Source organism: Lissotriton vulgaris, chromosome 2_1 (genome assembly GCF_964263255.1).
Source record: "Lissotriton vulgaris chromosome 2_1, aLisVul1.2, whole genome shotgun sequence".
Taxonomy (NCBI): Eukaryota; Metazoa; Chordata; class Amphibia; order Caudata; family Salamandridae; genus Lissotriton; species Lissotriton vulgaris.
In genome coordinates, this window is record NC_141687.1 from 2,003,819,992 (window position 1) to 2,003,847,233 (window position 27,242).

The 27,242-nt window shown below is 44.5% G+C and overlaps 2 protein-coding genes across 2 annotated transcripts in view; one reads left to right on the top strand and one right to left on the bottom strand.

Annotated features, from left to right (window-relative positions):
* Positions 1 to 27,242, top strand: part of SAXO2 (stabilizer of axonemal microtubules 2) — a 118,824-nt gene that overhangs the window by 46,907 nt on the left and 44,675 nt on the right. Inside the window, exons 2-3 of the mRNA XM_086958227.1 lie at positions 16,002 to 16,181; positions 23,582 to 23,784. Of these exons, the coding sequence (XP_086814353.1) occupies positions 16,002 to 16,181; positions 23,582 to 23,784 (383 nt within the window). The remainder of the gene's footprint in view (positions 1 to 16,001; positions 16,182 to 23,581; positions 23,785 to 27,242) is intronic.
* Positions 25,030 to 27,242, bottom strand: part of LOC147733632 (uncharacterized) — a 40,501-nt gene continuing 38,288 nt past the window's right edge. The window contains exons 2-3 of the mRNA XM_086959047.1: positions 25,433 to 25,505; positions 25,030 to 25,115 (exon numbers count right to left, since the gene is read on the bottom strand). Of these exons, the coding sequence (XP_086815173.1) occupies positions 25,030 to 25,115; positions 25,433 to 25,505 (159 nt within the window). The remainder of the gene's footprint in view (positions 25,116 to 25,432; positions 25,506 to 27,242) is intronic.

The window sequence follows — 27,242 nt, forward strand, 5'->3', positions numbered from 1 at the left end:
TGGAGCCTTCTAATCAGACTTTCTTGAAGGTTCATATACAGTCCTTTGGAATAGTCCGGTTTTGAGAGGACTAATGCAGTAATCAGATCTTTCCTGGTCTTGTAAGGAATATGTGGAAGAATTTTCCTAATCATCCTTAAGGTATGAAAGGACGACGAACCCACCTTGTATGAATGTGCTCCATATTTGAGTTTATCATTAATAATAAAGCCCACGTTTTGGGCTTTGGTCACAGGTAAAGGCAGTGGGCCAAATGTGTCAGGCCACCAAGCTGGGGAACATGTGCGAAGGAGATTACTGAACAACATTACTTCAGTTTTACCCGAATTGAGTTTTAGACAATGTTTACTCATCTATAGACTGACCACTCCCATGCAGTCATGCAGCCTTAATGGGCCTGAGAAATCTTTGTTAAAAGCTGTTACTATGAGTTGAATGTCATCTGCTTAGAAAGTAGAATTCAATTTGAAACTTTCAATGAGGGGGCAAGATCTGAGACGACAATATTAAAGAGGGTGAGACTCAGTGAAGATCCCCATGGGACCCCACATGGTAATGGAAAAGGTGAGGGCTCAAATTGGCCCAAGGTCAGCATTTGGGTCATCTCTGAGAGGAAGAACCTGGGTAGGGAGTGTGCCTTCTCTATTACCCCAATGGTATTCAAATGGTGGATCAGAATCTTATGGTACACCGTATTGAAGGCAGCGGATAGGTTCAGAAGAATGAGGGCGACCGAACCCCAACTATCTAAAGTTCAGCTGCTGCTTGCTTAACCCCCCCTTTGTCCACTTCATGTCAGTATGTAATGCTGTGCAGTGCATGTGTTTGGGTATATGTGTGCCTGTGTATAGTACAATACTAGAACACTATGGGTTCAACTTTAGAAGACCCATGACTGACTGGAGGTAGAGGAATCCCCCCAGACAGATGTTTGGGTTGCTGCATTCCTGTTAGCTGGGTAGGACACATTGGAGGAAGGAGAACCACCAGGCTCTCCAGCAGGCTTCAAACTGTGCTCTTTGATTCAAAGAGAGTTCACTGGAGAGGGACCTGGAGACATCTCAGGAATGAGATGGAACTGATAAGGGAATCGTGAAGAGTAGAACTGAGACCCTCGGTGTAAACGTTTGATATGCATATCACTGTGGCAGACATCTAGGTGTGAACCTCTAGTCACTTCCATGGCTTGTGTTGTGGGGCTATCAAATGTGGAGCAGTTCCTGCTATAACAGACTGCTTTCTGGAGGAAGAGTAGGGCAGGGCAGAGGAGAGGAGAGAGTACTTCAAAAGGAAGCAGACCCCCAACACAAACTTCAAAGGCTTAGACCATTAATCAAAGTTGATGTCTGTTAATAGACTATAATAAAAAGGGGAGCCTGTGACCAGAACTGGAGGCTAGGGCCTGCTATTCTCCCAGGTGTGTAAAGGACATCACGAGGGACATCAAACACCACCTGCCCCTGGAGCCTGGAGCACCAGTGAATAATGCTTACAAAGACTAGTGAATCCTGTGAGGAAGAGGAGAGCTGGAGGGAGTGAGGTCTAGTGGGGGGTGTTGGTGAGTGGATCTGTGTGGTGAGGTGTGAGGAGGTGGTTGCTGCACCTTTCAGGTCATTGCCCGTGTGCAGGTTTAAGATGATGACCCTTATATTCCAGAGGGGTGCCACTGTGAAGTGAGCCACAGACTTCACTGCAGTGATTGGGGCATTGTACATGTGCAGATTTGAGTCAGTGACCCCGTATGACAGATGGGGCCGCCATGAACATTTCCTTGCAGATCGGGCCGTTGCCTATCTATGCTGTGAGTCCATGATCCTGTATGCCACAGTGGGCCTTCGTGAAGATTGCCATGCCGATCAGGCTGTCCAGAGGAGGCTGCAGGGAAGAGGAACCTGCTGCTGTGCCAATCAGGTCATTGCCCCTGTGAAGAGCAGTTGTGGTGACCCCTTATGCTAGAGGGGGGCCTCCTGAGGAAAACAAGGAACAAAGCCTGGTGGATGCCTCTGTCACAAGAAGAGGCCGCTGTGTTGACCCACTCGGGCCCGAGCCTTGACTGAGTACTTGAATCAGGAACCACTGACAATCCTGACCCATTTGTCAGGAAGACCAAAGAAACTTACTGTTGTGTTGGAAGACCTCCAAGGACACCAAGCCACCTCCCCTGCAGAACTACCTATGTGATACTTACCCGAGAGAGCCGCTGCAGCCACTGTGCCCATGACGCCTCAGGTGGACAATCCTTGCTGGTGTAGGAAAGACTAAGCTTTGGGCCAGAAGACCTTGTGGAACCTGTCTCTAGATAACACTTTGGCGCTTGTAACTTTTGACTTCTCTAACGGAGTCAGACTGCTAATGGGCTCTTTCCTGAATGTCCCCTATAGTGAATGGAGAATGACCACTAGCACTAGTGAGAGTGAAGTGGGCCTAAGAGAACTACCATTAAAGCCTAGAGCCCTGACCTCTGGGGGGAGTTTGTATTTTTTTGTGTTTTTTGAATGGCCACTCAGTTATTGCTGCTATTGAACGTATTTTGAGTTGTGAGTCTGTGTTCACCCCCGTATCTACCTTCCTCCTGAAAAGCCTTGGACTGCTTGGCCCGCAACACCACTGAGGGTCAAGTGCTGAAGGGGTAGGCGGCCCACTTGCTAAGGATGCATGGTAGGTTGGGCCCTGGGACATCAGGAGTTAAAAGCTTCAACTCCCACACTTGGGCCCAGTAGCACCAGCTTTCCCCACGGCCCTCTGACACCAGTGAAGATCGTAGACGACAAGGCTGAACTCCACTAGTAGACCAATGTTTGCTGCAGGTAAGCAATTGCCTACATTGGCTGAGCAGTTCCTCTGTGTTCTGGAATTGATGGATGTGTGTTATCTCTGGATTGAGCAGGTAGAGCAGTGTATAACGTTTTGGGTACACACTGGACATAGTAGGATGTTCTGCAGATAAGGGCTGTCTAATAGAAGGACTGAAGCACACTGGCGAAGAGCTACACTGCCCTGTCAGTATGCCAGAGTCCTGCCTGTAGTGTCCTGGGCCACAGAGGACACAGACTCAGGGTCAGGATTTCCCTAGATCTCTTTATTGCTTTCTTCTCTAATCGATTCCTTCCTACAACTGCCCTTCCCTGGGCATGGCTCCTCCTCTTCCCTTATCCCACCCTCATCCCGCCTCCTCAGCCGAGGAGGTCCTAGTGCCCAATGTTTTAATGCAATATTACATCTCCCCCCTTCTTAACAAAATGAGTTAGTTCAATCTTCTTTCAACCTATAACTGAAAAAAGAAAGTGTCACATAGTTAAAGCTCTTCAATCAGATGACTCAGTCTCTTAATGGTTCGGCGGGGACGGATGTGAACGTCTAGACAGTCAGGTTCTCCACCATCAGGGATCACTCTTGATGGCTGGTGCTGGTTTCAGTTTCACTAGGTCTTGTTTCTCCATTGACAAGACCAGTAAGTAGTTCTTTAACTTTAGGACTGAACTTCTGAAACTGGGCCACATTCCTGGTGATTCTCTTCTCATCCGATTCAGCAGTGATCATGGTTCCTTTTTGTTTGGTGACTGCCAGTGGAGTTTCATGATAACGACCATCTGTTTTCTTTTGCTATTCTTGTTTCACTAGTACCCAGTCACCTTCTTGAATCAAGGATGGTGCAGCTCTTCGACGGCGATCCACATACATCTTCATTTTCTCCTTCTTGAGGCGGTCAGTGCCGGCTATGTCATCTGGGTCAGAGTCTTGGAATACTGCTCCATCATTCCAGTCAATCATGGGTATTCTGGTCCGCACCGGCCGGCCCAGCATTAGGGTCACGGGGCACTTACTGGTAGTGGAATGAGGCGTGTTTCTATAAGCTCGCAAGACTTAATTTAGAACCATTTGAGTGTCTTTCCGCGACAATTCAGCCTGTTGAATGGCTTTCTTTAATGTAGACATACATCTCTCAACTATTTCATTGGCCTGTGCCCACAGAGGTGTAATTTTGCGATGCTTGAAGTTGAGATGCTTGGCAAAGTCCGTGAAATCTTGACTGTTGAACGGAGGCCCATTATCCGTTTTCACTATTTTGGGAATGCCCCTGGTGGCAAACACTTCATCCAAGACAGGTATTGTGCTGGACGCTTTTGTTGACACAATGAGTTGTGCGATAGGAAAACGTGAGTACTCATCCATGATTACCAGGATATATTGTCCAGATTTAAATGGCCCAAAGAAGTCTACGGCAACATGCTGCCACACACCCTCCGGCAATCGGGACATTTGCAGTGGTGCGGGAGGATCAGGTCGACTGACCAATTGACATTGGGGACAGTCCTTCAGTGTGAGCTCTACCATTTGGTCTAGCACTGGAAACCAGACCCACTCCCTCAGTGCTCTCTTGGTGGCCACAATGCCTCTGTGGCCTTCATGTGCCAGATTAATAATGCCTTGCCGTAAGTGTTTTGGGATAACTATTCGCTTGTCTCGTAAGAGCAGGCCATTTGTGGTTACTGACAGTTCCTCCTTCACGTGCTTGAAAGCGGCAAGTTCATGTCTGTCAACTAAGCTGTTTGGAGTGTTGACATCCAAGTGTCTCCAGTCATTGTTTTGCATACAGCGCTTTACGTCTTGCAGAGTGACATCTTCAAGAGTGGCATCCAAGATGGCTTTTAGTGGGACTGCTAGTGGTCGGGCTGATCTACCACAAAGCATACATATTCCTCGGCCACGGACGGTCTGCACTTGGTTGTCTCTTTGGGATGCCTTGACATGTAGTCAGTCAGCAGGGTTTTCTGCTTTTCCGGGCTTGTGCACAACTGTATAGGTGTATTCTTGGAGGCGAAGACCCCAGCGTTCTATTCTCGTGGCATCTTAGCTCAAGGATTGCCAAAGATGGTGATGTGAACCGTCAAAGTCGAAATAACAGACGGCGGAAGCTTCATTTGAGATGAAGCTCCCGCCGTCTGTTATTTCGACTGGAGCTGCGACGTTGACGGTTCACAGGTTGCTGTTGCATTTTGGACCGGGATGACCTCAACTTCGCCGGGGAATATCTGCGTGTGTTGCAAGATTGAAGCCTGAAAGCTTGTTCACGCTTTTCACTTCTCCCTGCTTCCATCTTTTTGGCATGTTCTTCAGCTTGATCATGCACCCGTGTCATCTCCTCAATTTCGTCCAGCGAGTAGCTTTTCTTTAACAGCTTCCGCCACAGTGATTCGGACTGACAGCCTTCAACAACCCTCAGACGAAGGGCATCTTCGGTCGAGAAAGAGTCAACATTGCAATAGCGTGCCAAACGTCTGAGGCGTGTGATGAAAGCGCACATGGGCTCTTCTTTTTCTTGAACCACCAGGTTCAACATGTATCTCTCATAATCAATGTTCTTTTTGTGCAGAAATTTCTGGTTCAATGCTTCACACACATCACCGTAAGATGCCACATCGGTTGCAGGTAGTTCCTTTATGATTTGGCCGACGTCTTTTCCTATTAAATTACGTAGTGCTATCAGCTGTTGACCAGCTTCTGTCACGTGCGAACCCTTCATGAAGTCTTCAAAATCTTCAAGCCACTCCTTCCATCGAAGACCCATACCTCCTGTTTCAAGGACCAAAGGTTCAGGTAGATGCAGAAAAGACACTCTAAGCACCCCCATATATCCGACATTGGCTTGCGCCAGACCGGCTTGAGGAGGTGGTGTAGTAGACATGGTGATGAGGAGGCCTTCTCTCAAGTCTGACCACCGACCAAGACGACAGCCCCTTCTGTTGATCTGGAGGAGGCACACTCCAAATCACTAACAGACAAACCTGACTTGCACTTGCTAGGGCTTGATTTAACTAATGCACAAGAGAACACACTCCAACAGCATTTGGAAACTTTTCAGTTGACTTTACCAATGCCTGATGATTTTTAGGCTTTTCAGTTGAGTTTACCACTGCTTGATGGATCTCAGGCTTTACCAGTTGAATTTACCAATGCTTGATGCGTTTCAGGCTTTACCAGTTGCCTTTACCAATGCTTGATGATTTTTAGCCTTTTTCAGTTGAATTTACCAATGCTTGATGTATTTCAGGTTTTACCAGTTGAAATTACCAATGCTTGATGTATTTCAGACTTTTCAGTTGCATTTACCAATGCTTGATGTCTTTTAGTCTTTTTCCGGTTGAATATATCAGTGCTTGATGCTTTTTATGCACTTCGCCTGACTTCAAAATGGCCGCCGGGACTTCCTCGCAGGGGATTGGTGCAGGCACCTGACTTAAAGATGGCCGCCACAAACTCTCGCGCCCCACGAGATTTGGCCTTTCTCACACTGGCAGCAGCTCCTCCAGCAACCGGACCTCCCCAGCAGCTGGAAAACTATAGAAGAAACCCACCCACAGGTACTGGGGCTCAGCAACACGCGACTGGGTTGGGCACCCGGATCGCGATGCGCTGAAATGAACGCGGTCGGGGTAGGCTCCCGAACGGCGCTAAGTAAATCCTTTTCAGGCGCTCCACGCGCTCGCACAGCCCTTTCTGGCAGCAGCACTCACAGAGCATACACCCACAACGCATGGGCCGTGGCCACCCTCGTCTCCAGTTGTAGTGTCCTGGGCCACAGACTCAGGGTCAGGATTTACCTAGACCTCTTTATTGCTTCCTTCTCTAATCGATTCCTTCCTACAACTGCCCTTTCCCGGGCATGGCTCCTCCTCTTGCCTTATCCCGCCCTCATCCCGCCTCTTCAGCCGAGGAGGTCCTAGTGCCCAATGTTTTAATGCAATATTACACTGCCTTAGATCGATGTACTGCAGGTTAGGAGTGAGAACATTCAGCAGTGTTCACAGTTATGTATTGGTCCTGGGCATACATGGATGGGTGTTCTTCCAACGTTTTTAGTTTTTAATATCTATCTGCACATACATTGACTCCACAATATTGACAACCAGTAGGGCAAGGTAAGTGGAACTAAGATTAGTACATTTATATTTCTTTATGTATGCTAACTTTGACACTCTCTTGTTAGTCATAGATCTGCAATCAATACTTGTGTTGGTCGATTTTATTGACCTTTATATTCTCACATGTAACTAGTTTGATATGCCATGTGAGAGAATTTGGGTACTAGATTGGCAGATCCATTCAGTTAAAGATTACAATCAAATGGAGGAACTTTGAGTGAACTTAAAGTATAATTACAGTGGATGAGTCCTCAAGTTGGAAGTCAGTGCATGTTAGGAGCATAGTACTGCATCCAGTGCTCTTAATGCTGTAACATCAGTATGCCTAATGAATTGTGTAGGTTTGGGTTGGGAGAGCTGTCTTGACTTAGATTACTAAAACAGTAGGCTGTGAATATTTGTACAGTCCACTTTAGATCATAGTTAAGGTGCATTGCGAGCTCTCCAGTGGATTCAGTCTTGGGATAGGAAACTCTGGTGTAGGGTTGTAGCTTTGGGAGGGGAGGGGTGACTGGGGTTTTACACCTCCCATATAAATTGATTCTTGGCCTGGTAGTTGTGTCTGGAAGCCCTGAGTCAGGTCTGCTCTTTCTGTGTTGGTTTTTCCCTTTGTCCTAATTTCACTAAGTGGTTTTCACCTGTTCATTTCTTTGGTCATGAACTTACATATTTATATAGTAATTGGTCTATATAAAAGTAGTAAATCTCCTTGAATGGATGCCAATGTACTACTGTTTGGAATTCACAATTACAGCAAGTAGCTAGGCTTGGAATCCTCTGCAAGCCTCATGTTTACAGGCATTCTGGCATACTGCTTGCAATCAAACAAGAGAAAGGTGATTTGATCAACCCTTGCAAATAGTCTAACCACTGGCAGTCACTTGGTGTACAATTCCAACCCATCATTTTTCGCCTATTGTGCAACTCTAGAGAGAGCGACCGATTTAGGATTTGGCAGATGGCAGAAAAGCAGAAAGAGTGGAGGAAGACTTTGTAAGCATCCCGCCAATTTTAGAGATGTCCGCTAGCCTCATGGACACCTCTATACATCTGCAGGAATCACAGTCATGTTGGTACCTCTCAGTGTAGGAAAGGTTGACAGACAACTGCATCAAACATAATTCTGGCCATCACACTTTTCCAAAGTTTTTTTATTTCCAAAAAGAAGCTGGTGTTGATTTTTGAAAAATGAAAATAACAGGTGAAATCGCCCCAACCCCCTCCCGAGAATGGGAGTTCCCTTTCATGGTGTGGGAGATAGTTTTTTCTCTATCTTCCACAGTCAAGATATACCTGGCAGTGACAGACTGCCACTCTACTGTCCACTTTAGATAGGGAACCCAGCCTGCCTCTAATAGCCCCTAATACATCAGGCCAATGGAGGAAGTTTTACACTCATGGAGTAAATTTTACTCCATCAACGTAAAACTTGCTGCCCGCCTGACTTAAAACTCAGCTGATGCACCTTGAGTTTGGCGGATAGGGTACTCTGCTTATGTTGCAATTGAGTGCCCTGTCTGCTAAACTCTAAATCAGCCCCAGAGGCCTACTTAATGCAAATCAATACTGACCCTGTTCCTCATTGGTACAGTCCATCCCGAACATTGGCTGTCCGACCTATTTTCCCTGTGGCCCAGTGCTTTTTTAGTTGTGAAATGTGAAATTCACCCCCCCCCCCCCCCCAATCTCGCTGACTAAGATACGCCCCATCTCTGGTGACAAGGTAATGGAAATAGTGAATGCTTACATTACGGACTGACGTTAATTAACAGTGCCATGAATTAACAGTGCTCTCTAGAACCATTTGAGCTTCCAGTTTCTATACACCAGGGTATACCGCCAGGACTGACATGCATTGCAAAAAAAATCTGAGTCAACGTATTGCAACGTGGTATTTTTATATTTTGAAATGTATGACTTGGATAGAATCTGTGAACAACTGCTTCCCTACTACTTAGCGTATCCCCTTGATCTAGGTGAATATGTATTCTGGGCTAACTAGGAAATTCTGACTAGTTGTGGGGTGTCTTCGAATCCTGTCTATAAAAATATTAATTGAATGAATGAATTAAGCAACTTATTAAGTGCAAAAACTGTCATTAGCTTATAGAAACATCGAAAGAACTTAGTGGAATAATCTTTAATACTTTTCAACATAATTGATCATTTTTCAGCACTTGAGGAGAAGGAGCAGAGAGTTGCAAAGGGTAGATAGAGACAGCAATAGGGAAGGCTCAGCCTCCCATTCTGGCTTTGAAAAAACCTGAAACAGCATAGGCAGGGAACTAGGCCTGGTGAGAATATCTTAGTTACAATAATGGAGCAACTTAAACTGAATGCATATCTCAACCTCAAGCCAATACAGATTTCTTTGACCATCCGAAAGCCTTTCATACTTCCTGAGAAAGTATTCAAGTCTCACTACCATGTTCTGAACCCAAGTCCAGACTAGTTGATTGCTGAATTGACAGCACAAGTTTTCAGATGGGAGGAAACTGAAGGTAGGAATAACTTCAGAATGTTTTCACTGTAAAAAACAGGCAGAGGGCACAGAGGTAATTTGCAATGCTACCCGGATACCCATTCTGTCTCAAGCAATTAGAGTTCAACCAACACAGGACAGTAAGAAGACATCCTGTCATTGCTTCTTGAATTCCAGTGAGGACTTCGGGGGGCACCAATTAAAGCTGAGTATCATCAGAAACCTTCTGAATCCAGATATTTTTACAATGTTTGCTAATGGGCAAATATAGATTTTAAACAGTGTTCAGGAAAGCGAAGAGCCCAGTGGATCTCCATAGAAAACCCTAAACCACAGCACTCCATTTGGGGGAAGAATTAAGGATTGGAGGCTACATGATAGAACATAGGCAAATCAGTAAACAAACTGTTCAAATCAAATAATATTGATAAAGACCTCCACTGAGGTCAACAATATAGTAGAACAAGCAATCCAGACAAAAGAAAAAACAAACAAAACAAAAACTACTTTACAAAATAGTTAGAGAAAAAATAAAAATATTAAGAAATAATTGAGAAACTTCCAAAAAATTAACAATACGGTAATAAAAATCAATTTTTAGAATATCTTATGAAAGCAAGAATATCCCTTTGGGAATATACTTTCCCTTTCCTAAGGAAAGGAAATTAAAATCATTGGCGTTGCATGAGCAGAACTGGACATGCAAACAAAATATGGGTCAAATTCTGCATCTCTTTATTGCGGAGAGAATAAAGCCAATTCTTTTTTGGTGGAGGGTATTTTTCAAAGCCCATAGTACTGATTCAATGGGTAGTTAAGTTCAATAAAACTTTATTCGTTTTTTTGTTCAAACCATAACAGTTACACAACATAAACACGCTTTAAGTGACAGTACTTTTGCTATGAAGACGACCATGACAACAGTAAAACTTAATAAATAAATAATTAAAAAACCTGAGGAAAATGTTCATTATTGATCCATATAGTTCCTACAATTAATAGAAGCTTTTAAAAAACCCAATATAAAAAATAAACAATCATCTTTCAGTAATTGCAGGTACACCAGTGTGGGCGGAGCTTGTCTAAAATTCATTCTTTTTAAAATTGGGACCAGATATCGTTTACAAGGGTAATCATAAAAATTACATAGAAACATAAAATGCGTTCGTCATAGCCGCATGGAGCTGCCACCTTGCCTCTAGTAAAACATTTGGGTCTTGCAGGCAAAAGGTGAAAGAGGTTCAGCCGAAACCTAGTTAACAAGAATTTTTCATGTGTCGACAGGGACCCCATAAGGTATCCCTCGGCCCTAGGCGTTGTTTTAAGCATACTATATGTGCGCACACTAGATTTCTCAACCTCCTTGGCTTCCCTTTCCATATTTCTTTCTAACAAAAAGACTATATTGATTGCCTCCACATCCTAAATCACAATGCAATCAGGGTTAGTGGATAGGACCCCCCGACCTAGCCTTTCAAAGCTACTCTTCACATAGCTCAGCCACGGAATGCAAGCCGACTTGTCAAGGGCCATGCAGTCTCTTATAATCAGGTGGGTGAGACGGAGATCTATGTTCAGCCAACTTTTTAACCAACAGGTTTAGGGGTCCCAAAGAGAGCACATCATTTAAATAAGGGACCCCCAACTCCTTGTGAACCACTAGGTTGGATGTACCCCGTGGAACACATAATAAATGCTTCAGAAAATAATTTTCCGATACTTAGAGGGTGTGACCTGCAATGTATACCCTTATTTCGCTGCCATACGAAGCTATGACCAGGCTTATTGCCTGGTACACTTGTAGCATGGCTCCAGTAGGCTTCTTCCCTAATTTGGATGCAAAGTTGAAGGTTGCTGAGTTCGCCCTAACCAGGTCCCCTTTTGTTTTCTGTAGTAAAGGGCCCCAATTGAGCTTGTCATCAAAGAGGACCTCTTGGTAAGAAAACACGTTGGTACGGGGGATATTTGAATCTCCCACTCTAAATTGGTATTTTTTCTTACCCAACTGCCCCACTTGCATGATTTAGAGTTGTTATTTGACAGATCCCTGTCTAACATGAAACCAGCAAAAGCAGATAAAAGCGTTTGTAGCCTCTTTTCAGTCCTGGATAAGAGAACAGCATCGTCCGCGTATAACAGGACGGGAATCCCACGCCCTCCTACGCTGGGGTAATCAACACCTGTTGCCCTTAATACTTTATCCAGTTCATTAATATAAAAGTTGAATAAGAAAGGGGCCAATATGCAGCCTTGCCGGACTCCCTTTTTAATGTTAAAATCCCTTGTGACACGCAAATCCTGTGAAAACCTAACATTGGCTTTAGTGGACTTATGCATGTCCTCCAAAAAATTAACAATGCTGTTCTCCACTCCCATTGCCCTCATGGACTGCCAGAGCTCACTCCTATTAACACAGTCAAAAGCCGATGACAAATCCATGAAGGCTAGGTGAATGGTATCAGAATGTGCAACAGTATACTTTCTCAAAATCAAAAATAAATTGAGACATTGAGCTACAGTAGACCGTCCCCGTACAAAACCATACTGGACTTCAGAAAAAATCATATTGTCCTCAGCCCAGAATGATAGTCTCTGAAGAAGGACCCTGCTTACCACCTTTACCACTGAGTCTAATAATGGAATGGGTCTATAACACAGAGTGCTAATTCTATCGCATTTTTTAAAAACAGCGACTATTGTAGATGTTGTCCACGACTGAGGACAATCATATTGTGCTGCCGCATTAAATACAGACTCCAGTATTGGCGCCCAAAAGGAAGGATCTGACATAAAGAGATCTGGAGGGATCCCATCCGGACCGGGTGCTTTTCCAGCCGTTAGGCCTGTTATACCTTCTAGGATTTCGCCCCTCTCAAATGTTATTATTGCCTCCTGAGTGTCATAAGGCTCCCCGTCACTATGCCGTGGCCGACAATAAAACATGGTTTCAAATTGTAGTACCCACTCCTCCTCTGTTATGTGGGATTCAAGGCCTCCCTCCTTCCTGAGTAAACAGGGGTCCATTCACAATGTTCTAAAACTTCGAGCTATTTCTGAAGGTGCTGGATACCCGCAATTCCCTCCAAGCTTCATCTTTTAGTATTCCCTTTCGAATAGTGAGGGTCGCTTTATATTCCCTACGACAGTTTATAACGTCAGATTGGATTCTGGATTTATTTTGTCAAAGCTTCCCTCAACCTCTTCGCAGCTTTAGAACAGTGTGAGTCGAACCATCTGGGACCAGTCCTAACATGTCCTCTTGCTGGGGCAGATAAAATCACAGACACCTTGTGTGAAATGGACTTATAAGCATCTAGGTTCTCTGTTGGCGAGGACTGCTCCTCTAAGGAGAGGGACAGTTCATCGATACATGCTATTTTGACCTTGTCTTAAATTATTTCTGGAGTTACTTGTGACCATTTTAATCTATGCCTACCATCAGTTGGCTGAAGTAGGCCCTGGTTCAGTGCCTCCCCACCCTTTTCTGCCAGTAGACCCCACAGATAGAGTGTTAGAGGGTTATGGTCACTAAATACACTCCTTGAGATTTTAAAATTATTCACAAATGACTGTAAGTAGGACGAAATTAAGATAAAGTCTATAAAAGACCCCTTACCGTGACCCTTAAATGTGGGCACAGAAAAGTTAGTGTGCGGGTCAGTTAAAGAGATTGTGGCCACCAGATCCAATTCATTAATCATAGTGTTTAACAGCTATCCTTGAGGAGAATGTTCAAAGTGGAAACCATGCATACGCAGGCAATCTAGTTCAGACATACAAGCCGTAAGATACTCACCACAAGGGTGTATATTAAAGTTACCGGCTACCAGGAGACTGTGTAGGCTGTCACTCAGGGACTGTTTTATAGCATCTCCCAGGGCAGATAAGTTACTGGGCTCTGACGAAGACAAAAATGAATTATAAAAGTTAACAATTCCCCAGCTCGTACCTCCCTTACAGGCCGTTATCGCCAGGATACCTGGATGTAAAATGGGCATTACCTGCAATTTGCAGTTAATAGCCACAGAAATGTATGTAACTAATCCGTCCTTAGGTCTCCCACTCCGAGATGGTCTAGATGGGACAAAGAAAACCTTATAGCCTTCCAGAAAAAGGTCGCACTCTAACGACCACGTTTCTTGTAGGCTTATTACCAAAAATTGGTTAACAAACACTACCCATCTAGGATACTGTAGTTTCGCTGCCAACCCCGCTATTTTCCAGGATAGGAAGTTATTAGGAGACAGACTGCATCCCCTTGATCCTGGGTCACTATGGCCTGCTCAGGCCCTGCTAAATCTGGACCCCGCAGTCAATCACATTCTTCCATGCCAGACAAGATGTCAAATCTATTGTTTAGCACCAATCTATGGTCAGTGACAAACGGCCTATCTACGGATAACAGTTGATGAACCGGGGGAATAGAGTGGAGGCTGGGATATGGCCTTAAAGGGCCACCCCCAACTGGTGGTTCCCCCATGCCAACCACTGTCCTGGTTCTACTATTAAACGGCCTATAAAAGTAGCGCAAGAGTAAGATCTTAATGGCAGAGCCCACTAAGGGGGTCAGACTGTAATTCCTAAAAAGTATCCTGTCATCTATGTGGGGATTATCAAAATTTATGATAATACAGTCACCAGTCCCTTGTTTATGTGAGCCCCCAATCCAGTTGACCCTACGTGCCATAAGTATGTTATTAAGTATACGCGGGTCTACAGTAGTGTTATGTGTAAACCAGTGGTTTATTTTATTGAGGAGCTGATCATATTCTTCACTCTTCCCCGGTGGTAGAGCAGGAACACTTCCCAGGATCACTACGTACGGAGTCGATTCCGCTGGGAGGACGATGGTCGGGAGAGTTGTCACCTGCGTAGTCTAATCTTCTTGTCTCTTAACTCTCTGCATGGTAGGGGGCCCTGTTGTCATAGAAGAAGGCTGTGCAGGGTCTATACTAACAATCTTTAGACCAGTGGAACCGTTCTTATCAGGTACCCTCCTATTGGGAGAGTGCCTGACACAAGAAGCTCCTCCATCTCGGTCTTGCCCTCCACTTCCCCCTTCCATGGTTGCTGGAGTTTTAAGCTTATTAGAGATTGCAGTTGACTTCACTGGGGGGGCAAGTACCAACAGCTTCTCTAAATTTGACAGCCTAATTTCAATAGAGCTTATTTTCTGGACAATAGGATCTATTAGGGTAGTCATCATGGTTTCCAGCTTGCCCCAGTAATTTCCCTCTATACTGCTTTCGGATGATGACCCTGCCTTATTCTGATGCAAGATGAAAGAGTTGGCCTCGCTACCAGCACCTGCGGAGGGGATAACATCCTTAGTTCTCCCCGTTGTGCTTGTCCCAGGTTTTTTTGGTTTCAGGGCACCCCGGGTCTTCCTCGCTCCCATAGGAGAGTTATTTGGGCGGTTAGTTTTCTTTTTGGTTTTCTGCCCTCTAGTTCTCGAGTTAGATTTAACTGGGCTGGGATCCTGCTCCGCAGACATAGAGGAGACTAAAATGTTCGGTGTTAAAGGAACTCCAATTGAGGATTGACTCAACTGGACTTGTGGTGTAACCTGATCTAAGATCGGAGGAGCTGCGGGAAACGCAGAGGTGAGAGAGAGCCTACTTTGTGAAGCAAGGGGCTCCAAGGATAGCCTGCGTTCTGTTAGTAAAATTTCATTATTAAGAACTGATTCAGCCCTCGTTATGAAGGCATCTAGAATTCCTGCCACACTTTTCCCTGGATTTAATTTGCGTCAACTCATTCTTAGCAGAATAAATAACTTTCATTAAAAATTTAAACAGCTCCCTTCTGCTATACAAAATCGCTAATAAAAATAAGATGACTATTAGAATATAATAAACATATACAGTAGAAAGTAAAAGGAAGTACATGAATCTATACGAACCACAAAAATAAAATATTCCTCAGGACTAATATGAAAGCAAAATGCTGTTAACAAATAGTTTTCTAACTAGCACATCTTCTGAGCATTCAAGCACATCAGAACGCTAAAGTGCATAAATCTTTAAGAGAAAATTAAAATAGGTTTTTGCTACACCAACGATATCGTTCTTCCGCTAATACGTTTTTTTAATCGCTACGGAAAGCAAGTTCGGGAATATCCAAATTATCAGACACACCTGGGACCTATAACTAACACAAGCTAGTACCGAGTGGATTTTAGGATTTATAATACCTACACTAAAGTCCCTACTGGCGTCAGGAACTCTCAGGTACTATCTTCTGTTGCGCTGCTCTCAATCAAGGCAATATGGCTCCGCTTCTACTGGGGCTGTAACCCCGACCTCTCAGCTCAGTCAAATCCGTGCAACTTAAAATGAAAGTTGCCTCACCCGTTGGATTCCAAATACAGAGCGCGTCCCTAAATCTATCATTTAGCCGGTAAAATAAATCTAACAGTATCTTCTCGAAAGGTATGCAGTGTTGAAACGGTATGCAATTTTAAACTCAATGACACAAATAATTGGCAGATCCATTTGTTATTGTAAAAAGTAAATTACGTTTAAAGGAATGATGCAATTGACTCAGAAACAATGTTTCTTTATTAGTTTACAAATCTTTTGGTTTCTTCCCCACAGGCGCCATCACTGTCCTCATAATCCCACCAAGATCTTTGAGAAAAATGGGCAGTCCTGCCTCTTAAGTGAATATGTGGAAAAGTATCCCTTATATGGAACCATCCAGCCTACACAGAGCCTCAAACCAAAGCAGGAATACCAGAGGAACCAAGGGAAAATGGAAGGAATATCAACATTTAAGTAAATACGGGCATATTCAGTGGAATAACACCTACAGAGTATGCGTTTGTTCTGTGTGAATGAATGTTCATTTTTATATGCATAAGTCTTTGGTCATCCGTCCTTTTATACCTCAGCTACCATTCTCTGATGTCATATAACAAGAGCAACGGTAATGTTTTCCTAACTTACCTACAAATGAGTAATAATGAGACAAAACTAGTGTTACACAGGCTGTGGGTGAGTGGCGCTGCACTCCTGAGGCACTATAGACATGTGAGTGAGAGAAGGGCAGTCAATAAAAATGAAACATGATTTACTTAATAAAATAAAAACGTGTGTTTGTTGTATGTTTCAAAAGTGTATGGACTCCACCAACACCATAATATAATATACAGAGGAATGAATGGGACATCTATGGCAGATCTAACTCTTAAAGACATTTTACAGGATGTCGGGGTGTGAACTATTTATCTAGTCCAATGAAGAAGGTTTGCGTTATTAGAGAAAATAAATAAATGTATTCTCTGGCTCGCTTACATCCCCGTAGATGTGGCAATGTTTCCTTAAAACATGAACAATATGTCCCTCTATGTACGCAGCGCCGACACTGATTTGGTGGTGCATCTATAGTGATCCCCATTCAAAAACCCCGTCATTAGTTGAACCGAGGGACTCATTTACAGTCTGGCATGCTGCAAGGGTGGCAATGGTAGTGATGGTTACACCCCAATAGCCACATTTAGAGCTATCAGGCCTGAATGACAGTGGTAAATAAACATTTGTATATTTCCAACTACACCAAGGTGGAACTCACTACTTTTTGCTATTTATCATTTGGGAGTGTCATCACTCTCTCAAAGGAGGAAATGGAACCCCCTAAGATTGTATTTACGAGCATAAAGTTACTAGAAGTAACTTTACAACTGTAATGTACGTTCGACCTAGCTGGAGAGAAACAGAGAACTTTAATAAAGCTTATTATTTAAAAAATAAAAAAATAATATTTCACTATTATTTTTTTATTTTTATTTATTTTTTGGTTTTTGTATAGCGCGTAGTCACCCTTGAGTATCCCAGCGCTGAAACCTCGAACTCCTAACGGGGGGCACAGGAAACATGTGGAGCGGATCAGGGAAAAAGGAGGGTTTTGAGGGATTTTCTAAATCGAAAGAGGTTTGGCTCGGCTCTGAGGTTTGAGGGGAGAGCGTTCCATTTTCTGGCCGTGTTCACCGAGAATCTGCGGCCGCCTATGCGGGATTTCTTCACCCTGGGGACAACAATCAGGTTTCCTTGTTCGGACCGAAGCGCTCTCGAAGGTCTGTATGGAGTGATCCAGGTGCTCAGAATGGGGGGACCCGAATTGTTCAGGACCTTGTGTGCCAAACAGAGGGCTTTAAAAGCGACTCTTTCCCTTACGGGGAGCCAATGAAGTTTTTTCAAGGCAGGTTTGGCCGAAGTTCTTGCTGGGGTGTTTGTGAGCAGGCGGGCTGCGGCATTTTGAGTTTTTTGTAGTGTTTGCAAGGTGGCCTCCGGCGACCCGAGGTAAATTGCGTTACTGTAATCCAGCCTTGCTAGCACTAAGCCTTGAATTAATAGAAGGCGGGACTGGAATGGGAGTAGGGGGAGGACTTTCCTACATGATCTCAGGAGCCCATAGCAGATGCCGGCTGTTTTCCTGGCCTGTGTCCGGAAGGTGAGATCTGTCTCTAGCCACACTCCCAGACTCTTGACCTCTGTCTTAGGGGAGGGGGGGTCACCCATACATGCGGGCCAGATGTTAGGCGGGAGACTCGGGGTTTTGTGTCCGAGAAGCAAGATCTCTGTCTTTGACCCGTTCAACTTTAGGTCGGAGTCGCCCATCCATTGCTGGACAGTGGACAGGCAGTCATGCAGGTTGGAAGGCTGTATCTTGGGGTGGGAGAGGGTCACCACCAATTGAGTGTCGTCAGCGTAGCTGACGATCGTGACTCCAAAAGGGGCGACCAGCTCCTCCAGAGGGGCCATATATACGTTAAAAAGTGTGGGGCTTAATGAGGAGCCCTGGGGTACTCCACATCGGAGGGGGATTGCGGGAGACCGACTTTCTCCTTCCCAGACTTGAAAGGAGCGTCGGGAGAGAAAGGATGTGAGCCATCTCAGCGCACTGTCTTGTACGCCAGTGCTCTCTAGGCGTTGGACTAGGACCTGATGGTTGACAGTGTCGAATGCTGCGCTGAGGTCCAGGAGGACCACTGCCACTGATCCTCCTGTATCCATGATTTCCCTCGCTTTTTCTACGGCCGCCAGGAGGGCGGTGTCTGTGCCCTGACCTGGTCTAAAACCAGTTTGGGAGTTCTTTAGGCGGTGGTTTGCTTCCAAGAAGTGGGACAATTTTTTGTTTGCGAGCTTCTCCGCGACCTTACCTATCCAGGGGAGGAGCGAGATGGGTCGGTAGTTAGATAGGTCCGTGGGGTCTAATGACGGCTTCTTCAGCAGACCTTTAACAACGGCCTCCTTCCAGCTTTGTGGGACTATTCCTTGGGAAAAGGAGATGTTGATGAGGGCCGTGAGTCTGGCTGTGATGGTTCGTGATATGTTTTTCATGAACCGTACGGGAACTGAATCACTGGGGGCTCCGCTTTTCGTGGCTGCTAGAGTGGTTGCCACTTCTTCTTCTGAAACTGGTCCGAATGCGGTTAAACAAGGGGATACCGGTTTGTCCATGGGGTTTCCAGACGTAGGGGTGCAGTCCTTAGCGATTCCCGGGGTGGTCTGATTAGTGGCAGGTAGAGAGGAGAGGATTTTCTTGATTTTACTATCAAAGAAATTAGCCAGGTTAACACATTTCTCCTCGGCTGCTTTGGGGTCCAGGGGTGTCTGCGGGGGTGCTGGGACATGGAGAAGCTCCTTAAGTATGGAGAAAGTCTCTTTTGCAGAGCACGAAGAATTTTGTATTCTTACCTCAAAGAAAGAGCTTTTCGCGCTGAGGAGGGCTTGTTTATACGCCTTCATGGCAGATTGATAGGTGTTTTTGTCTGTCGCTGTTTTATTTTTCCTCCATGTTCGTTCCGTCTTTTTACACTCTTTTCTAAGAATATTCAAGGCTGGGGTATACCAGGGAGCATGATTAATCCTCTTTACATGTTTCAGTGAGGGTGTTAATGGAATAAGGCTGTCTAGGGGGTTGGTGAGCCAGCTGTTAAATTCCCTATCAGCGATGTTAGGGTCAGCTGCAAGGGGGCCATCGGAATCCCTGAGCTTCGCTTCCCATTTTTCTGGATTTAACTTGTGCCAGCGTCGGGTTAGAATCCTGGTTTTCTGTTTGGGGACACAGGCGGGTTGATAGGACCAGTGCATAGGGACCAGAAAGTGGTCAGTCCATGGGAGGGGGGAGGGGTCTTGGGTTTGGAGATTCCTGATATTGGTGAAGACTGGGTCTAGGAGATGACCTTTCTCGTGGGTGGGTTTTGCGTTCAGGATCTGGAGGTCAGCTGACGCGAGGTCTGCTAGAAGATTCGCGGCGGTGTGATCTGCCGGATCTAGGAAGTGAAGGTTCAAGTCTCCTAGCAGAAGAAAGTTAGGTGTCGATATTGTTTTTAAAAGGATGTGATCCATCAGAGAGTTTGAGAAATCACCTATTGAGCCTGGTGGTCTGTAAACCAGAAGACCCGATAGTGAAGTGGTAGGCGAGATCTGAAGGGTGAAATTACAATTTTCACAATCCTTGACCGTACCGTCGGTGATCCTGCAGCTAAAATGATCTTTATAGAGAATGGCGAGCCCGCCACCTCTTCCCACTGGTCTGTTAAGACAGCAGATTTGGTAGCCTGGGGGGGTTGCATTGACCAAATCTGAGCCGTTGTTGGAGGTCAGCCATGTTTCGGTCAGAAATAGGGCATCTAGCGAGAGGGTTAGGGTGAGGAGATTTACCTCATGTGAGTGCTTTACTAGTGATCTGCAATTCAAAAGGCCCAGTTGAAGCGTGCTGCTAGGTTTCGTAGTTTCAGGGGTATTGCAGAGGGGACATCCTGTGAACGGGGTGTCAACCTTCAGGATGAAGTCACACTGTGGGTTTTTCTTTGTATTCCAGAGACGGAGGGTGTCTGGGGAGTAGGATAGAAGGGGCTGTGCATCGGGCATAGTGACAGGTCCTAGGGCCGTCTGGGCCCGGACGGGCCCAGACGGGCTTGCCTTTGGCGCGCCTTCGGCGCGCTGACGGCGCGCCCGCTGCGCCCGTCCGCTGCGCGTCCGGTAATTGCACATTTTTGAGGAGTGGGAAATGGGCGGGTGGGCGTGGCCTCAAAGTGGGCGTGGCCTCTCTCCCTCGCCGAGAATGGCGGCAGAAATGTTTGTTGCTGTTTTTAAAGTTGCAGCGAAGGGGTCGCTGTTTCGGCGCTTCTTGGCCCGCTCCAGTGGTGGTAGACGGCTGAGTGCTGGTTAAAATTACAGAGAGTTAAGCGTGACACAGAAATGCAATAATAAGTTTTAAAAAAGAGCTTTCTAGTCTCCCGGCTTCCGCCTCAGGAGTTTTGAGATTCTGGTGAGGGGCGCTGGCGGCAGCGTTTATATACCGTGGGCGGCGGGTGGGCGTGGCCTCAAAGTGGGCGTGGCCTCTCTCCCTCGCCGAGAATGGCGGCAGAAATGTTTGTTGCTGTTTTTAAAGTTGCAGCGAAGGGGTCGCTGTTTCGGCGCTTCTTGGCCCGCTCCAGTGGTGGTAGACGGGTGAGTGCTGGTTAAAATTACAGAGAGTTAAGCGTGACACAGAAATGCAATAATAAGTTTTAAAAAAGAGCTTTCTAGTCTCCCGGCTTCCGCCTCAGGAGTTTTGAGATTCTGGTGAGGGGCGCTGGCGGCAGCGTTTATATACCGTGGGCGGCGGGTGGGCGTAATTATTCTTAGAAGTAATAATAAAATTGCAGCATATTAACTCCTCAAATTAAGTGTGTATTAAATAGCAAACTAATGTAAATATATTACATTATAAATAATTATTTCGACCATCAATTTAAAAAAAGTGCTCATCCTTACTAACATTTTTATTTAATATTTAGTAATCTTAGTTACACATTGTATAATTGATTTAAGAACGTTTTACATTTCAATACGAAGTTTGAAAGGTTATTGCACATATTTCCATACATTTTATTAAATTAAAAAATACAATTATATATAATCTTTAATCACACACATGTAAATATAATTTTAAATGATAAACTAATTACATTAATGTAACTTTAGTTCCTATAGGGTGTTAGTTTAATTCCGGCCTCAATGGCTTTCTATGAGATGTTGCAGTACAAGGGGTTTACTTCAGGGTTGAACTGAAGTACATTTACACCTGTTTTGGCACCTTTAGGGTTGCAGGAACTTCAGAAGTGTATTCTGTGATGTGCAATTGTCTTATTGAGCTAGATTCATGAAAGAGCCGTTTTGCGAGTCCTTAATAGCGATTATTAAGGAATCGCTATTAAGGACTTGCAAAACGGGATTCATGTAGGAATTGCTAAATAAATTGCGATTCCTACACATTCCTTATTTGCGATTAGCAAATTGCTAATCGCAAATAAGATAGCGATTTCAAGGGTGCCAGGGGTGTCCAAAGGACACTCTGTAGCATCCCTGAAATGCAAATTTACACAGGTGTTGCGCACACACATGTCCAAAGGACATGTGTGTGTGTAACATGCAACTGAGAAAAATGCACTAAAGTGCTTTTTTCTATTTTTTCGCTATTTATCACGAAGTCAGACTTCGTGGTAAATAGCGGCCAAATATTGCGAATTCGCAATTTAAAATTGGTTAATGAATTGCATTTAAGAAATCTCTAATAGAGATTCCTTAAATGCAATTCCTTGCAAATAAGCGATTTCGCAAATAGCGATTTTTGCATTTGGGATGATGAATCCCAAATGCAAAAATTGCGCTCGCAAAGGGCCAGATTCTGAGAATCTGACCCTTTGCGAGCCGATTTTTCGTTCATGAATCTGGCTGATTGTTTTGCAGCTCTGTGTTTTGTATTAGCATGTCCCTTCCAAACCCCTCCTTATATTTCTCTAAAACTATCAAATTTATTAGTAAGTATCCCCCAGTTTGCTGGCCTTCCTTAATCCCTCACAAACTGACTAAAAAATCGTGCACATATGTGTTCGGATATCTCGGCACATGTGTAGGAGTTCTCAGCACAAAAAAGATAGGAAAGGTAGAGGTCTTCGTCTGTAGTTCTGTAAATTGCATTTTGTAGTACTCCTTTGTGTACTACATAATGGAGTTGGTGAATCTAGCTTGTCTACTTCCATGACGTATATTTCCCCCCTGGAACTTCTCCCACTTTTATTGTGGGCAGTGTTTTGGTGGGCGGGGGGACAAAGTAAAAGTTGTGCCATACCAAGGTGTCAGTGGCGGCTCCTTGAGGGAGTGCGGCAGGTCGGTGAGGCAGGGCGGGGAGGGGCAGGATGGGGGAAGTAAACTCAGGCATACAGCCAAACATAGTTCAGTAAATAAATAAATAAATAAATACATAAATACATAAATAGATAGATAAAATGAATTACATTGCGCGTGCTGCAATACCATTTGCGTTGCAGTGCGCACAATGTAATATGTTTTATTTATTTATTTACTTAACTCAGTTTGGCCGTATGCCATAGTTTACTACCCCCCACCCTGCCCTTCCCCCACCCCACTACCTCGCAGCACTCCCTCGAGGAGCCGCCACTGCATGGTGTCATTGTGATCTTTGCATACGTGTTGAATATGAGGTGGTTTCATTTGCAGGAAATTAATATTACCCACACACAGGGAAATTTCTCCTTCCACCGAGGCTACATTAAAGCATTTTCTGTTGGAGGCTACCATTGTTTCATTGATGGTCTAAGACACTCCTGTAATTTAGCATGTCCTCTATTCAGTAAGTGGATGAATGAGAAATGTGTCATTTTGGTAGATGTAACCCAACCTCCCACCTCCATACATGGTCCTAAAAAGTTAGGTTAACTCGCTTTTCGAGCTCTAGACAACAGCCTCTTTTCCTCAGAATTTGATTCGAGCTCTTAAGAATTACTGCTTCCAAACAGAGTGGCATAAGGAGCTTGTGACTAGTGAGCACATGCCGACTCCATCTTCCAGACTGCCTCCTGATTGTTAAGAGTACATTAACACAAATGATGTAAGTTCACATATCAAAGGAAATTAGGTTTTTGCCTAGATTTGGTGCAATTGCATTAGGTTGTGATCATTTCAGAGGCTGGATTGTTCATTGACACTTGAGCACTGTTTGTACAGCGTGATGGTAACATTAGCACAATTTGCTGTGAGGAATAAAAGTTAATTCACTTTAATATTACTTTCATCACTGTATGCAGTAAAGTCATATAGCAAATATAATGTACTGATATACCAACTTTCATTGTGAAACTTTGCATATTTTCACCTTATTTTAGGTCAGATTACATGCCATATGATACAGTAAATCGTCCTGTCCGTGTGCATGAAGTTTACCAACCAAAACCTGGTCATATTGATCTTGGAACTACCTACAAGCAAGATTATAATCCTTATGAAGTATCGCCAATGGTCCAAGTAAGGCCTGTGGAAAGAAGGCAAACTCATGGAGGAAAAGTAGACACAACACCTACATATAAAGGTAACGTGAACCATGTTTACAATCACCAGAAACATTCAGAAATAGGAAATCTAGATCTCCAGATTTTAATAGGTTCCCAAAGTGAACTTTCATTTTGAAGTACTTTACAGAAAGGATTCAGCTGGTTTAAAAATAGTTAACATATAGACTAAATAAAATAAGCATGCAATAGACCAATATGTGATCTCAATAACTGGAGGTATTCTGTGATAACAGTCAAGTCTACAATTTGACCATACTCTTCACACCCAGTGCAGGTCATTGGAAAAATCACAATCCAATATTGTTATGTATTTCCTAGGTACTCTGTAGTATGGTTTAGGGCCTCCTTTTGCGTGCATGTTATGTTAGCATGGCTTATTAGAAGTTTAAACGCCATTTTACCTTTTGCTGCTTTTGCACACAACACTGCATAGCTGTTTTTGCAAGTTAGCCTTCACGAAGGTCTATACATGGGAAAAAGTTTGTTTTTCGACATCTCTAGACATTTATCGTGCCCCTAGTCTTACAGTGAGTGCTGAGCCGTCAAGGTTATCATACCATGTTAGCCTTTTTATCCGCATGTCCATGTAACACATTCTAGACACAACATTTTGGCAGCTGGGAGCCAAGCAAAATTCTGGCGCCTTTATCACAGCACACTTGCCATCACTTCAGACACTTGGAATATTCCAGGGATGCAGAGAGCCTTGCTGATCCAGATGTAATTTACACTTACTGAGCGGAAAGGTAATGGGGTCCCCCGAAACAAGCCCAAGAGACCTTCTTTAGTTTACAATACATAGTTCCTATGTAGGGAGGGTGTTGAAACTAGGTGCTTTATTGCCTGTTTGCACTATCATTGTAATATGATTCCTCCTTTTGTATTTTATGGAATTGTAACCATGCTGACCATATTATTCTTAATCAAATGTCTGCTTTTGTTGACTAAAATGCTGCACATGAGATCACGTCATTAAAATATATATTTTTACCTTACTGTGTCTCTTTTTTATTCCTTTTGTGGACTAGTATGAGAGTATAACAAGAGTGTTCTCACTTCCCACCATTCCTGAGATGGTCGCATGTTCTAGGTTGTCTAATCATTGGTTAATTTGCTATAGGACGAAGAGCTAATATGATACTGATTGCTAGCTGGTTGGGGTTTTCTAGGGACTGAGGTGAGTTTCTGTTACACCACAGTTCACTAATGTCCTAGGTCTCTGTGCACAGTTCTGTGTATGAGCAGAAATCCTTGCAACAACTCTACAGTCCTATATCAGCAGAAATGTTTCCTTTACCAGATGGAAAATAGGCAACAATTGTGTGACTCCTGTCCATATTCAGACACCCTTAAATAAGGAGTACGGAAACAAAGATGCATCCAAACAGATTAGTGGGAACATCCCTCTTCACCTTTTAAAATGTGGAAATGATGTTAACCACTCAAAGGCTGGCAGTAATAAGTACATTATTAGAAAGCACACTGGTGAAAGATTTATCTCAGGCGGCCGCTGCAGGTAAGAGCAGTGGGGCGGTACGGTCAGGTGAGGGCAGAGGGGGGATTTCGAGAGACGACCAAGAAGGAAAATTAATAATTCATTTAATTTTCCCTCGTGATCGTCTCTCGAAATCCCCCCACCTTGCCCTACCGCCCCACCGCTCTTACCTGCAGTGGCTGCGGCTGTTGTCAGGATGAGAGGTTCCACTCTGTCAATTGCTTCTTGTGTGACAAATGATGCCTCAAAATAAATGAAAATATAAAAGTTTACTATTGCATAAAATTAAGAAACTATCCTAGGATGTTGCTTCAACATTTTAAATGGAACAAAGGAACCAGATTCAAAGAGCTATAGGTTGAGCAAGACACTGCTTCTTCTGTTTAAAGCTGGTAGTGATCCTGAACTGTACCTGAACCTCGAGAAGCTGTACATCTCTGACCATTGTTCTTTAGTATACATATGATTTTTTTGTAACCCAGTTTTAATGTGTATCATACGTTATCACAATGAAATAATGTGAAATGTTATGCGTAAGCACGAAAAGGAAGACATCATTTTGGATCACGCTGCATTTGAGCTGCATCCTTACTGCCAGTACTTCAGATTCCCCTTCTTGTCTATACGGAATTATAATGCTGAACAGGCCCTTTAAGAATACTCCCATAAATGAATAACTAAGCAAACGATTCTTAGGGACATAGTCTCAAGGATCTATCACCAAGTTATCGGCACTTTATCGCAGCCAAAGTCATGATAAATTTAACGTCCCATTCACAAGCTGGTGCTAACAGTCCACATCACCAGTTTACCTGTGATAGCAGCCGCAAAAAACATTGCCACAGATGACCCCGGCAACTAACGCTAATGATATGCAGAGTAGGCGTTCCTGTGCAAAAAGCTGTGACAGCACCATGTCACAACATTCTCAACAACCAGCCAGAACTGCGATAAGATCACAAAACAGGCAATAAGGTGCATTAGCAGCATGAATTTAACACCTGCTCTTACCTGGTTTTAAGTAGGACTGCAACCTGAACAAGAAAGGGGAGCCCAGCCCAGAGCCACACCTAAAGGGCAAGAGATTCCATGGAGTCACTGATCATGCAGCTCAGAGCCCCAACAGGTCCACAACACCCACCACCACCAACCCCAGGACTCCCCCAGACCTCCTCCTACCCCCCCGGACCACCCAGAGGCAGCGCAGACAAAGACAGCGGACCATCAGAAAATGCACCAATCTCACAGACCCAACACCAGAGAATGCCACCTCAGACAAAGCTGCTGGCCGTGCTGCACTTGTTGGCCTCTGGTACCTTCCAACCAACAACCGCCAGGTTCAGAGGAGTCTCACAGCCAGCCCTATCCAAGTTCCTCACACCTGTCCTGGATGCCATCATCAGCTTGGTCAAGATTCAAAAGTGAAGGTTATGCTGTTCCTCAGCAGCTTGGTACCACACTACCTGCACTTCCCCCACACTGCGCAGGAACAGCTGGAGACCAAGCAAGGCCTCTACGCCACAGCTGGCTTCCTGACAGTGTTGGGGCAATTGACTGCACACATGTCCTACTTGTGCCCCCTGACAACACTGTACACAATTACCGCAACAGAAAGCACATGCATTCTATCAATGTGCAGGCAACAGTGGACAATCGGGGAATCTGCACCAACGTTGTTGCCAACTACCCAGGCAGAGTGCATGATTCCTACAGCTACCGACAGTCCATCATCAACCAGCGCTACTGTTGCAGGGATTCTGCTCAGTCACAGAACTGTGCACAGAGACTCAGGACCTCAGTGAATTAGGGTGTACCAAAAACTCAGCTTAGTACCCAAACCCCTACCAGACTAGCATCAGTGTCTCATTAGCTCTTGGTCCTATAGCAAAGTCACCAATTATTAGACAACCCAGAACATGCGACTTAGGATAACTCAGGTAAGGTGGGAAATATGAGAACTCTTTCGTTGTACTCTCATGC